Source organism: Rhinolophus ferrumequinum, chromosome 17 (assembly GCF_004115265.2).
Source record: "Rhinolophus ferrumequinum isolate MPI-CBG mRhiFer1 chromosome 17, mRhiFer1_v1.p, whole genome shotgun sequence".
Lineage (NCBI taxonomy): Eukaryota > Metazoa > Chordata > Mammalia > Chiroptera > Rhinolophidae > Rhinolophus > Rhinolophus ferrumequinum.
Window position 1 is genome coordinate 39,879,605 of NC_046300.1, and position 14,627 is coordinate 39,894,231.

The 14,627-nt window shown below is 40.4% G+C and overlaps 1 protein-coding gene across 7 annotated transcripts in view; it reads left to right on the plus strand.

Annotated features, from left to right (window-relative positions):
* ZBTB38 (zinc finger and BTB domain containing 38) overlaps positions 1 to 11,676 on the plus strand; it is a 72,146-nt gene extending 60,470 nt beyond the window's left edge. For 6 of the 7 annotated variants that reach the window (XM_033131862.1, XM_033131861.1, XM_033131864.1 and 3 more), the window contains one exon: positions 5,092 to 11,676. In XM_033131862.1, the coding sequence (XP_032987753.1) occupies positions 5,092 to 8,679 (3,588 nt within the window). In that variant the 3' untranslated portion in view covers positions 8,680 to 11,676. Of the gene's footprint in view, positions 1 to 4,572; positions 4,598 to 5,091 lie in introns of those variants that run through there. The other variant, XM_033131868.1, reaches the window with a different exon arrangement.
* The last annotated feature ends 2,951 nt before the right edge of the window (positions 11,677 to 14,627 follow it).

Genomic DNA, 14,627 nt, shown 5'->3' on the forward strand with positions numbered 1-14,627 from the left:
ATACGTGTTTCCCAAGCACAGTAATTAATTGTACTGTTTCTCAAATGTCCTATTTTAGATGCTGATCTACATGTTTATCGTATTTTTATGTGCTTATAAAGTATATTTACATATAGTATATATTCATATATTTAGTTATTTATTTATACATACATGTGGATATATACATATATGTATTTATGTGTTTAGAAGGTATATGTTAAAATCTATTACAGCTAAAATGCAAACTCAGAAGATAGTAAGTCAGATGACTACAGTTACGTAATTACAAATTTGTTTATTTGTTTAAAATAGTGGCTCACCAAAATTTTTGCATCTTTTACATTTTTGTTAGCCTTTTTCATGCTTATCTATTCCATCACAGTAGTACTACTGAGAATAGTGAATTTATTTCATGAAACTTGCTTTTTAGAAAACATTTTAGGAAGTTACATGTAAATTAGATCTCATCTTTTTTCCAACTTGTATTTCCTTTTCTGAAGTCTGTCATGAGCTTTCCATTGGCAGGAACTCCTAAGACTTCTGTTTTAAGTTACTTTCTCTGAAGAAATATTGCGGAGAAGGTCACTTTAACTTTTTTAAGTCAAAGAATACTATTTTTAGTGAGAATGATTGCCTCCCCGACCACGAGTTCTTTTGTGACTCTTAATTTTATTTTTAGGAATATCCTTAAAGTAAGTATGTCTGCTAAGATCTGTGGATGGGTCCAATGTTATTTTTTAACTTCATGTTTTTATCAGTTGCATAAACCCAATTGGCTGAAGGGGCCAGGCTGGCCACGTTATTGAGAGAGACCGCTTGGTGTTAAGTGTCTGAGTGGACAGTGCGTATGTGAAGGTGACTGGCATGAGGAGACATAGCTACTAGGCCTCAGTTCTTGCCAGGCAGGGGACAGCCCCACTGTTGCCTCGTCTTCCTAATTTTCAAGAAAAGGTATACTGATTTTTATGTTAAACCTTACTGTTTTTCAACATCAGCTCAGTTTTTTAGAAACATGGTTCAAAAACTCTGTGGGTCACACAAAACTTGTGGGGACCAGATTTGCCCGTGGCCTGCAGTGGGTTCCCTCTGGTCTATAGACTTGGAACTCATTTCTTTTTTGCACTTTGGACAAGTAGAATATGGCTTTTAGCAGTAGCACTTTCTGAGATTATCAGAGAACTGTGGTCTGGAGGCTCTTTATGAGAACCCTAGGTGGTTTAGGTAAAGGGCTCTGTTAAGATTGGTGCTAGAGTCTTAAAGACTAAATTCCTCTAAATCTTATTTCCCCTGCTACACCACAGGCATTGGGGGGCAGAATTTTGATTTCTCTTGTGGCATAGGGTTTTAGTATCAGCACCCAGGCTTGATTCTGGCTGGTTGATAAAAACCACTTGCAAGGCCTCTGAGACAAGGCGGGGAGGAGACTTTTCAGTGTTTACTCATTGTGCCTTTTGAATTTCGTATCCTGTGAATGTATTACTTATTCACTAAACTAGTTTGAGTATAAAAATACATATGGATTCCAGGGTCTCGCGCCAGCTGTTCCAAATTAGAATCTCTATGGGAGCGGGGAAGAAGGAATTGATAAATCTCTATTTTAAAGTTTTCCAGGTGATTTTGACGCATGACCAGGTTTGGAAACTACTGTCCCAAAGCATATCGTAGGTTTTCAGTAAGCATCTGTTCAAAGGAGGAATGAACTCTTTGTCTTCCTATGGCATTTAGTCCGATGCCTTGTACTTAACAGTTGTTTAGTAAATACTGGCTATGGGAGTTAAAATAAAATTTGAGTTCAGATACCCCACACCCATCCACCCAATCCCACTTTCTTGGCAGAGGGTGCGGCCATCTGCTCCTCCTCAGGCTCTCACTCTGGGGTGGATGGGCTACTTCTCACCTGGACCACCAGGATGGCCTACCTCGCTGGTCTCCTGCAACCAGCTTTCCTCCCTCTGCCCCATCCCTTCAGCTCACTGCAGCTTGAGTGAGATTTTTGTTTTCTTCTGAAGTCAAACCTGTTAATGCCTTTCGATTTATTACCTGCAGTATAAACTTGACTGTGGGGCATCCGTTAGAGCCATTCATGATCAGGTCTGACCCTTCCTTTCCTAGCCCATCTCATTCAGCAGAGAGGTGCTGAGGCCGGCGTGTGCCCTGCCTTGCTGAGGACACTGGGGACAGAGCGGTGTACACACCCTCTCCTGCCCTCACACAGACCCACCGGTCAGCCCTTGAGCACAGTATACTCTCTTGTCAGTGTTTGTTTGTTTTGCCCAGGGTGTACCTTCTGTTTAGAATGCCCCTCCCACCCCTTGGATGTGTTCATTGAGGCCAAGCCTTCCAGAGCCCCTGGAAATAATAAATTGTTACCTCATCTTCTGACACTTGATACGTACCCTTAGTATAATATAAGGCCAACCATCATGGATTCCAGTTATTAGTTGACAGTGCTCTTTCTTCCCCTAGACTCTGAGCTCCTTGAGGACAGAGGCTTGTCTTACTCTCCTCAGCACCTCCAATTGAGCACGGTGTCTGACCATGGGTAGACATTAGCATACTTGCTGGATAAAATTGATGCAAGAGTGGAGTTTTTGTGTGTGTGCCAAGAAGGCAAATCAAGATGCTACCTAGTAACTATGATTTGTAAAGGATTTCTGCCACACAATAGTAGATAGTCCTCTGAAAGATGTCATGCTTGGATTTTCTAAAGTTATGAGGATGTTTTAATGACATGTATAATGATACTTTCTATTATATATGTTGTTCTAACTATAAGTGAGACTAAGATATTATTCAATGTGAACAGTTGGCCTTTTGCTAACCATTCTAATTGAACAATCTAAGAGAAGAATCGGAGAATCACACAGAAGTGAGTGGGTTTACAATCTGACACCCTACAGTAATTATATTAGCTTGATGATGTGAAATACTGTTTTCCCCAAATGGAGGAAGAGCCTAATGGAAGGTTCAAAGTGCGGTGAAATGGGATGTTTTGGAAGAAGCAGTAATTTTAAGGTGGAAGGACAAAATAGATTACATCAGCATAGAACTAAGCCAAGACAGAAGCCACCTTTTGAATCACATAGCATGTGATTTGCCAGATCTGAGACTATCCAGTCAGGCCAGATAAAGAGTGGAAATAATGTACGCCCTTTAGAGAAACCAAACAGGATAAGAATATATGAGTCGGGAGAAATTGAATCCCAGAACAGAGAGATCTCAAAGAAGGCAAAAGAAACATTAGCAAAGTATGTTATTGACCTATACCCCAACGAAGGACAGACTCCTGCGAGCTATTCAGGGGTGACCCTGTCTCCCTTTGGGATCACAGAAGATGCCATAATTCCATTTCATTTAATTTCATGTTTACTTGTAGATTTGATCCTCAGACTTCTAGAAAAGATTCATGAAAGATTATCGTTAAAGGCAGGGCAAACAAGAGTAGAAGAACTAACATTAAAGACAGTGAGACAACAGTCACACTAGAAAGCCAGGCCCACAATGGCTACAACAGTTGATGACAAAAATTAATTCTAAGTTTCCTTGTCTTGAGAATTAAAAGAGAAACATGGTAAGCATATTGTTCTCATTATCTGAATTAAATAATTTGTTAGTACAAATGTACTTTTTTCTATGGCTGAATGAGGTAATTTATCAAATGGACCCTTGTATATAAAGGACTCTGAATAACATAATGGGTACAGATTGTAATAGCTTTACAAAAAGGTAAAAAGAGATTCTTTATGTGGCCATCTAGTTTCTCCAGTGGAATAAATTCTGTGAGCTAAATGTTATACTCCAGTGCTAGGAAGATATTGCCACTGGGAGTTAAAGAAATATCATCAAACTATATGGCTTTCTGGATGTCACTTGATAAGGGATAGAGAGACTGGGTGAATAGCTAGTTACGTAGTAAGTCCTGTAGAACAGAGGGGGTTCTTTTGGTTTTAACTGCAGGGATGATGTATTAGTGTATAGTGAAATTAGTTTAGTGAGTTGCTGTTAGCATTTTTTAAGTGAAAGGTAATAGAACAGAACAGAATGTATCACACACAGTAAGGGTCCAGTTTTAATTTCATTTGTGTCTTCAGTCACTAATGTACCATGTATTTATTGTGGGTAAGTACGAAGCCACTGCTTTGGACTAGCCCTTACAAGAATATTTGTTGGTAGGCTCTGGCCATTCCAGGCTCATTATAGAACACATATAGAGAATACCAAGAACTAGGCTTTGGGGAAAACAGAAATACGATCCTCAGACCAGGACAAGTGTCTGTATGCCTTTAAATTGTGCTAATTTAGGAACCTGTGACTAAACTCAGTACTGTAGACTCAGAAACTTACTTGATTACTTTTCTGATTTCGTTTTTTGTTTGCCTTCGGTACCTCACAGAGTTATTTGAAAACCCTAGTCTGCTTTGCCTGTAATGAAAAAGAAATCAGAGAAGGAACAGATCCCACAAGGGCCAGTAGCATATAGGGGCAGGGTGCCCCTGGTGGTCAGACGCAGTCATGCAGCCTGAGACTGCATTGAGAGACCCTTCGGAGCCACAAATGAGGAATAGCTCCTCTGGATCTTGCTGCTTCTCTGAGCAGGCAATACCTTTATGTACAGGTACTGCTTACTTAGGGAAAGAGTTTTTTAAAAACTCACTTTCCTGCTTCATGAATTGTTAGGATCAGATTATCAGGGCTCTCTTTGAAAACAGATAGGCTTGTGGCAGGTCCATGGCATTGCCCAACTCTAGGAGTTCAATGCAGCAGCCTTGAGTGATGATAAGACCCATAACATTTGGAGGAAAAAGCCTCCTCCCCTCAAATTTGGACATGTACATATAGCTACATCTTTGGAGAAAGGAGAAGGAGTTCTGGGAGGATTTCCAACGATAACAACTCTTAGCCATGGTCTGAGAAACTGGCTGGGGCGAGATAAAGATTTAGCTTCTCGTGTTGGTCCATGTCTTAGAAGAAACAACAGAATGAAATAAAAACTCATATTTTCATATATTAAAAAAAAAGAAACATTTTTCAAAACTGGTTGGAAATAATTTAGAAATGAAGAAGCTACTTGTGGAATCGTCTCTGACCGTTTCTCTATTCTTGTTTCAGATGACAGTCATGTCCCTCTCCAGGGACCTCAAGGATGACCTTCACAGTGACACGGTGCTCTCCATCTTAAATGAGCAGCGCATCCGGGGCATTTTATGCGACGTCACTATCATTGTGGAAGACACCAAATTTAAAGCCCACAGCAATGTCCTGGCCGCTTCAAGCCTTTATTTCAAAAATATCTTTTGGAGCCATACAATCTGTATTTCCAGCCACGTTCTGGAGCTGGATGATCTCAAAGCCGAAGTGTTTACAGAAATCCTTAATTATATCTACAGCTCCACAGTCGTCGTCAAGAGACAGGAAACAGTCACTGACCTTGCAGCTGCAGGAAAGAAGCTGGGAATATCCTTCTTGGAAGATCTTACCAATCGCAACTTCTCAAATTCCCCAGATCCCTATGTATTCTGCATTACTGAAAAGGGAGTGGTTAAAGAAGAAAAAAATGAAAAAAGGCATGAAGAGCCAGCCATCACTAACGGGCCGAGGATCACAAATGCCTTTTCCATCATTGAAACAGAAAATAGTAATAACATGTTTTCTCCACTAGACTTGAGGGCAAACTTCAAGAAGGTCTCTGACTCCATGAGAAGCGCTAACCTTTGCCTGGAGAGGACTGATGTGTGTCACGAGGCAGAGCCTGTCCGTACCTTGGCAGAGCACTCGTATGCCGTTTCTTCCGTGGCCGAGGCTTACCGAAGTCAGCCTGTATGTGAACGAGCAAGCAGCTCGCCCAGTAAAACAGGTAAAGAAAATGGTGAAGCTCTTGCAGCAAAGCCGAAAACATGCCGAAAGCCAAAGACACTCTCTGTACCCCAGGATTCTGATTCAACCCCAGAAAAGATACCACCCCCTCCAGTAACCAACATAGAGGTTAATCAGGAAAGAAGTCCACAGCCAGCTGCAGTTCCTTCTGGTTCAAAGTCTCCCCACAACGAAGGAGATGTCTGTCTTTCCAGGGAAGATGAAAATAAATCCTCTGACGTTCCTGGGCCGCCAGCAGCAGAGGTCCCACCTCTCGTTTACAATTGTAGCTCTTGCTCCAAATCCTTCGACAGTAGCACTTTGCTGAGTGCCCACATGCAGCTTCACAAGCCAACCCAGGAGCCTTTGGTGTGCAAGTACTGCAACAAACAGTTCAGCACCCTGAACAGATTGGATCGGCATGAGCAGATCTGTATGAGGTCAAGCCACATGCCCGGTCCGGGTGGAGAGCAACGCTTTTTAGAAAACTATCCTACCATTGGACAAAACGGAGCTTCGTTCACAGGTCCAGACTCATTATTATCTGAAAATAGGATTGGTGAATTTCCCAGTACCGGAAGTACCTTGCCAGAAATGGACCACATGGTTAAATTTGTTAATGGGCAGATGCTGTACAGCTGTGCTGTATGCAAGCGTAGTTACGTGACTTTATCCAGTCTCCGAAGACATGCAAATGTTCATTCGTGGAGAAGAACATACCCTTGCCATTACTGCAACAAAGTGTTTGCGTTGGCCGAGTACAGAACAAGACATGAAATTTGGCATACGGGAGAAAGGCGCTATCAGTGCATTTTCTGCCTTGAAACTTTCATGACTTACTATATACTCAAAAACCATCAGAAGTCTTTCCATGCCATAGATCACAGACTTTCCATCAGTAAGAAAACAGCAAATGGAGGCTTGAAGCCTAGTGTCTATCCATATAAACTTTACAGGCTACTGCCTATGAAATGCAAGAGGGCTCCTTATAAGAGCTACCGAAATTCCTCCTTTGAAAATGCTCGAGAAAACAGTCAGGTGAACGAGTCTGCACCTGGTCCCTATGTTATTCAGAATCCACGCAGCTCTGACTTACCTGTCCTGAATTTCCAAGGCAGTGTAAACACCTTGACCAACAGTCCAGCCGTCCCACTGGAAACATCCACACGTCAGGACGGATCCACTTCTGCCAATGTACAAAACGCAGAGGGGACCAAATGGGGAGAGGAGACACTGAAAGTTGATCTTGAAAATAACTTTTATTCAACCGAGGTGTCCGTTTCTTCCACTGAAAACGTTGTCAGTTCTGACGTCCCAGCCGGGGATGTGCCTGCTCTGTCTCTGAGTAATGGCAGTGACAACTCAGCCTCTGTGATCAGCTACAGTGGCTCAGCACCCTCGGTCATTGTGCACAGCAGCCAGTTTTCATCAGTGATTATGCACAGCAACACAGTTGCTGCGATGTCCAACAGCACCCACGGAGCCCCTTCCGACCTGGCTGTCAGTCTGTCTACGAAAGATGACAGCAAACCTGAGCCAGACAAACTAGGGAGAGTTGTCAGCCGACCCAAAAGCATGAAGGAGAAAAAGAAAACCATCCCATGTAACAGGGGAGAAGTACCAGAGGAGTCGAGATACGAGGCTGATCCTGGAGGATCGTTGAGCAAAACCACAAATGTCATTAAAGAAACCAGTAAAACTGAAACCTACATTGCAAAGCCTGCTCTGCCTGGAACCTCCACAAATAACAGCGTCGCCCCCCTTTGCCAAATAACAGTCAAAATCGGGAACGAAGCCATTGTGAAAAGGCATATCCTAGGATCTAAATTGTTCTATAAAAGAGGGAGAAGACCCAAGTATCAAATGCAGGAGGAGACTTTGCCACAAGAGAGTGACCCTGAAACCAACGGAGAGAGCCCGCTCGGGCTTTGTCAGTCCGAGTGTGTGGAGATGAGCGAAATGTTTGATGATGCAAGCGACCAGGATTCCACCGACAAACCATGGCGCCCTTACTACAACTACAAACCCAAAAAGAAATCCAGACAGTTGAGAAAAATGAGGAAAGTCAACTGGAAGAAAGAGCATGAAAACAGGAGCCCCAGCAGTAAGTATAAATACCCGGCAGAACTGGACTGTGCTGTGGGGAAGGCTCCTCAGGAGAAGGCCTTTGAGGAAGAAGAAAATAAAGAGATGCCCAAGTTGCAGTGTGAGCTCTGTGATGGAGACAAGACCTGGGGGGCTGGAAATCAAGGAAGGCCCCACCGGCATCTCACTGCCAGGCCTTACGCCTGTGAGCTGTGCGCCAAGCAGTTCCAGAGCCCTTCCACGCTCAAGATGCACATGAGGTGTCATACCGGAGAGAAGCCGTACCCATGTAAGACCTGTGGACGGTGCTTTTCCGTGCAAGGAAACTTACAGAAACATGAACGCATCCACCTGGGCGTGAAGGAGTTCATCTGTCAATATTGCAACAAGGCGTTCACACTGAACGAGACCCTCAAAATCCACGAAAGAATCCATACTGGCGAAAAGCGCTACCACTGTCAGTTCTGTTTTCAGAGTTTTTTGTATCTCTCCACAAAAAGGAATCATGAGCAGAGGCATGTTTGGGAGCATAACGGGAAGGGCTATGCCTGTTTCCAGTGCCCCAAAATTTGCAAAACAGCTGCTGCCCTTGGAATGCACCAGAAGAAACACTTATTCAAAAGCCCAAATCCGCAGGAGAAAATAGAAGGTGATATGTGCCATGAAAACTCAAATCCGTCGGAGAATCCACATTTCATGAATTCAGAAGACCATGACCAAAAAGATAACGTACAAACCGTAGTTGAAAATGCCCTCTGAATGGCGATACTTAGAAAAAAATCTTCAAAAATATAAGTGGGTTTGTTTTTTAATTTTTTCTCAGTTAGCTATTTTCTTTCTTTTTTTAAAGTTTTGTTTTGTTCACATAACAGTCATGAAGGAGTGAAATGTAAAAAAAAAGAAAATCTCGTTTGTGAAAATTCCAGAAAAAGGATCCTACTATCTACTTCGGGTTTTAGCATTAACTTCTCGCAAAGTGCACAAAAACAAAATAGCTGACTCCGCCAATATCCCAAGTATCTTGTGAAAGTTTATGAAGTTCTTAGCTGTGGTATTGCTGCCAGTGAAAAAAGTTGAATTTTAGACTTAAAATTTAAAACTTTCTAGTAAGTTCTAATAGGAACTGGCTGCTGAACTGTCTGTAGTCACTGGAGAAAATAAGGGTCAGCCTTCATGAAAATGTCATCTTCATAAGTAAAAGGTAAATGAGCTGTGACAGTCATTATTCCCATCCAGCTTCTGCACTATTAAAAATTGTTTAAATTTAATGGATACATATGAAATAATAATATAGCTAAAAATATGTGTGAAATGAGTAACCTAAGTAGGACATTCATACTACATTAGAACTACGTTCTGCAACACAAATCTTGTAAAATACATATATAAATCACTATAACTTTTAACTGTCCATGTCCCCTGTAGATAATTATAACGAGGAGCAATAGATCTGCAAATAATGAGGACTGATAAAAAAAAATCAGTAGAAAGCTTTTTGAATATGACTTAAGAGCATGTATATGCTTTTAGATGGAATGCTGTTCTCTTGAAGTTATGGCTAAGCTGTTACTAGAACTGGTCTATTCACGTCACGGAAAACATAGGTCATACCTTATCTATGGGGGAAAGCCTTCCCAGAATTTACTGTGATTACCTGGGCTATGTATTACTTTGCACTGGCCTCACCTCAGAAAATGAAGAAGGGCCAAATTCTTCTGAAACTCCCTGCAGTCTTCCATCCATCACAAGGCCATAAATCTGGTGGTCTGTTCCAGACAGACTTAACCAGTTTTCAAGGGTTCAAGTAAAACCTAACACCTCCCATTCCACTGAAGGAGTATTTAGGAAATTTAGCGCAAGGCACACAGGCAGTAGTGAATTCCCAGGCACTTGAAAGTGACAGAAAGCCTAATCTCTACAATGAGTAGCCTTTTTGGAGATTGCGTAGCCCACAACTATGTGCTAATATAAAACAAAAGGACAGCAGAAACACATACCCCCTGCCCACCCATTAAGGACTTGAGTGGACAAAGAGGAAGTGATGATTTTCCTTGCCTCAAACAGTAGCTTTGTTTGTGGTAGGGGTGGGGAGATAGAAAGTGGAATGATAAGTTTCCATCACTTACTTATGTGACTCAGAAATATGTCCACAAAGCCAGATGCCTTGTCTTCATGTTTGCAGACATCTAGCCCCCTTGCTAAAAACCCACTTCAGTTCTTTAATACTCTTTTATGCTGACCACACCATCAATATTGCTCTCAAAGTCTGACTGCCCTGTAGGATGTTCCATCATCTGGACTAGGTTCCTGGGAAGCTGGAACTCACGATCTTCCTTTTTAAACTGCCAGAATAGGAGGGAGAGAGAAAACATTCCTACCCTTTGACCACCAGTATGAGCAGAATCCGGAAACCGGTGCAAGGGTGATCTGCAGCCGTTCATGTTCATGGGATTTGATAGATGGAAACCCAAGGTTATCCAAGGTTGCAAGGTTACCATTATGAAGAAGTAGCTCAAAGGACTCCAGTTTCTCTCTCCAAGTGTTGTGATGTCTCCATGAAGAAGACTTAATGTGGATTTGGGTGGGCAAGAAAGCATTTAAACACCCAGGAAAGGACATGATCGAAGCTGACCTTTTTATACTGTAGTACTTTGCTGTTAAGTAACCCCAATATTGTATCTGCATTTATCTTTTGTTCATCTACTTTCACACACATACAGTATTATGTAATAGAGGAAAATGGGGAAATGCAAGTGAATTCAACTTTATTTTATACATTGTATATATGTATACCTGCCCTATTCATTTGGGTTTTGTTAAAGAGATAGTCACCAAGGGCTTATGAAAATCATTTTTTAATTGATAATTAGGATATTGAATAAGCAATCCTTTGAGCTTGTAATTTGTTTTATCTCAATTAGGATTATGAATCAAGGAGAATTACTGTGTATTTTAGTCATTTTGATTTGAGGTAACTCCAAATATAAAATTATTACATGTAGTGATGTCTCCCAGCCCTTACGTGTGGATATTTTTTAAGTGGACTTGTATGCTGATAATTCTAGACCAAAGTAAATATGGCAGAATATTTATACATGAAAAAATAATTTTGCAAATATTTTCTATAATTGTATCATTCGTTTAAAATGTTGACAGCTTGTGTTAGTTTCAGGGAGGGGTGTATATTTTGATAAAAAATACTTGACTTTGTAATTCTGTATATTCTATACAATTTATAGCAGAGCCGTTTTAAGACAGCCTTGTCACATTTTTTGTTAATTGTGAAAACTTTATTATGAGTGATGTTTAAGTATGCATTGAGTATATAACGACCAACTAGAATTAACGTAAGTGTAAACAGTGAACATACTGTATGCTGTACAAGATATATTGTAATTTGCTGTTTTAGCATCTGTATTTTGGTTAGACGATACTATTAAATGCAGATGTTAAGGGTTGGAAAAGTCTAATTTTATTTTTAGAAATAATGAATATAAATTTGGTTTTGCTTGATTAAAATAGCTTGTTCCTATGTTAAGTCTCTTTTTAAATGTTTTAATGTGAATTCTTTTGTGGAGCCAAGAAGTTATTTGATCTGTGTGAGTCACAGCATTGTTTCACTTATTATTCATTCAATACATTTCTGTTTCCTTACTTGTTTACTTTCCATGTCACCTACTTACATGCTTAGTAGTACTCAAATGGAATATGACATTTAAAAAAAAAAGGCAGAAGAAGAGAGATTGAAGTCTTCTGGTAATTTAGTGCTTTGAATAGGCCTGATCTTATGATAAATCCTAAGTATTGGAAGTATTCTGCGGTACTCATCCACGGAAACAAATTACACGTGTGGATTACCAGGTATTTGGTAACGGTCTTTACGTGAGCTATTTCATCCAGTCTTTCCTTGACAACCCTGGAAAGTAGATGTCGTTATCCACATTTTATAGTAACTGAGAAGATCCCAGAGCCAGGATTGCAACCAGGGCTGCCTGATTCCAAAGCCAATGTTTTGTTCCTTCTCAATATCTTAGAGGAAAATGCTCAATGGAAACTGAAGAGAGTGAGGAGACATGACAAAGTACTGCAGCTTTAGGATGGGCATTGTTATAACGGCGTCGGGGAGGCTGTGTTATGCTCAGCTTCCCCATACTCACTGCTGAGTTACTTCCTGAGGCCTCAATACCTTGGGCATTTGGGTTTTCTTGCATCTTGGAATATTGCCCTATATAGTCAGTTTTTAAGAGTTTGTATATTTTTTTAAAGAATACGGAGTGAAATTGCAATTTAATATTAGCTAGTAATTGTTTATAAGCTAGTAATATTTCACATAAAGAAAACAAATCAGTTCCATCATCACAGACTATACACCTAACCTTAGCTAATAATCTTCAAATGCATGGTTAGTCACATGCATTTGTGAAAATGCAATCTTTCATAATGTGAAAGAGTGCCAGTGGCTCAAGCCGCACAAGCCATCACCAAATGAATTGTGGAAAATGATTAAAATTTCCAGTTCCACTGGTTGGCCAATAGCATCAATTTTGTGTTTGAAGGTCAATCCAAAACTAATTCTCCAAAAATTTGATAACTGTTATCTGCTACAACTAACTTCATGTCTAGCAACACAACAGATTTAACATTGAAAGAATTTGTGACGAGAAAGTAACTACACTTTAAAAGGATAAAAACAAGCCACAGAAAGCAATCTTATCTATACATATTCTTTTAAGTACTTTGTGTCCTTTCATTCCTATTGTTCCTCTTCTCTCATCACCTACTGATTAATTTAGTTCCACTCCCTCTATCGCCATCCATTCCTCTTTGCAGATGCAATAATTCTTCCATTTCAGTTTCCTCCATATCTGAGAACTCTTCACCTACCCAAATCCTGAGCATCTATTAATCTCCCTTCCGGAGGTAGCATCGCCCTTTGGCTCTCTCTCCCTGCCCACTTTGCACCCCAGGATCCTGATTCCTCAAGCAAGTCAGTGAGCAGGCAATTTGACTTGGTGTACAATTTTTAAAATGAAACACTTCAGACAAGTTATAGTAGAACTAGGTGTAGTAGAAGTGTGACTACATTTTATTGTTTCATTCTTGACATCTAAGACGTCAATATATATATTTTTAGAATGTTTGGCTGAGAACTCAAAAGTACCTTTTTCTAATAATTTAAAAAATGCCTTACTTATGTAATTCAATGTAATCTTTTACTGGGAAAAATTTCAAACATGCAAAAGAAAAATAGTATGGTAAACCCCAGTGTACCCACCATCCAATTTCAACAGTCAACAATTCACAGCCAATTCTGTTTTCTCTATACCCTCACCTACGTCCCCTCTCTACTGAGTTATTTTGAAGCTGATCCCAGACATGTTATCGTTTCATCTGTAAATAAGTATGCATCTCTTATTAAAGAAATAAGCATTTTAATACCACTATCACCTTAAAAATTAATAGTTTCTTAATATAAAATCCATCAGTTAAAAGTTCTGATTGTCTTATAATTGTCATAATTTTTAAAAATTTGAGTCAGAATCCAAATAAGGTCCCACACTACAATTGGTTTGCATAGATAGCTATGTGTCTTTTAACCTAGAGATCTGTAGGTTCCCCCACTCTATTTCTTTTTTTTTCTTTGCTATTTTTTTTTTAAAAATTAGGTTTGTCCTGAAGAGTTTTTCACTGGGAAGTAGCAAGACATCTTCCTAGGTTGTAGTATGTTCTTTCTTCAGGAGGCACATACTGTCTAGCTGAGATATTGGATGTATTTTAAAGATGTACTATCTGATAGGATTTGCAGGTGCTTTAGGTCCCAGGTGGTGAGGAAAAGAGAGAAGCCAAGGATGAATCCAAGGTTTGGGCCTGAGCATTTGGAAAGATGGAGTCACCAGCAGACAAGTAGATACGAGGATCAGAAGTTCAGAAGAGGGGACAGACCTCAGGTATGGATCTGAAGGTCACGTTTCATTCATTCAAAATATATTTGAGCTAGGTACTGGGTAAAACAAATGGTTTCTGCAGCTTATGATCTAGTGGGACTCACAAAAGCTAAATAATAACTGATAAGTGATGTGAAGAAGAGTTACGTGGTGCTATGAGGATATCTAATGGAAGTTCAAAAGAAGTCATCCTTGAGGAAGTAACTTTTGAGCTGAAATCTGAAAGATGAATAAGAGTAAAAGAGGAGAGATTTTCCAGGTAGAGGGAATAGCATGTACAAAAGTCTGCTTCTAGAAGGAACACAAAGCGTTGGAAGTCAACGGTGGCCAGAAGGCAAGAGATGGATATGAGATGAGACTGGAGGACCACGCAGGTCATGCTAAGGATTCAAATCGTACTAAGCAGTGGAGAGCCATTGCGTTGTTTAAAGCAAATTGGGGCACGAAGAGATATTTTAATCAGTTTCGTATTGTGAAAAAGTCACTGTGGCTGAAATACAGAGCATGACTTGGAGGATAGTAGCAGCCAGAGGTAGAGCCAGAGGTTAGGAAGCTATTGTGGTGGTCCAGGCTGGAGACGATAGTGGCTTGAATTATGTATTGGTGGTGAAGATGGAGAGGAGGAGGATTTGAGAGCTGTTTAGGAGATAAAATCAATAGGACTTGATGTTGAATTGTATGGGAAGGGAGGGCTGGGAAAAGGTCAAGGATAACCTTTCGGTTTCAGAACTGTGGAAACTATGGGAATGTAAGATGTCCCCT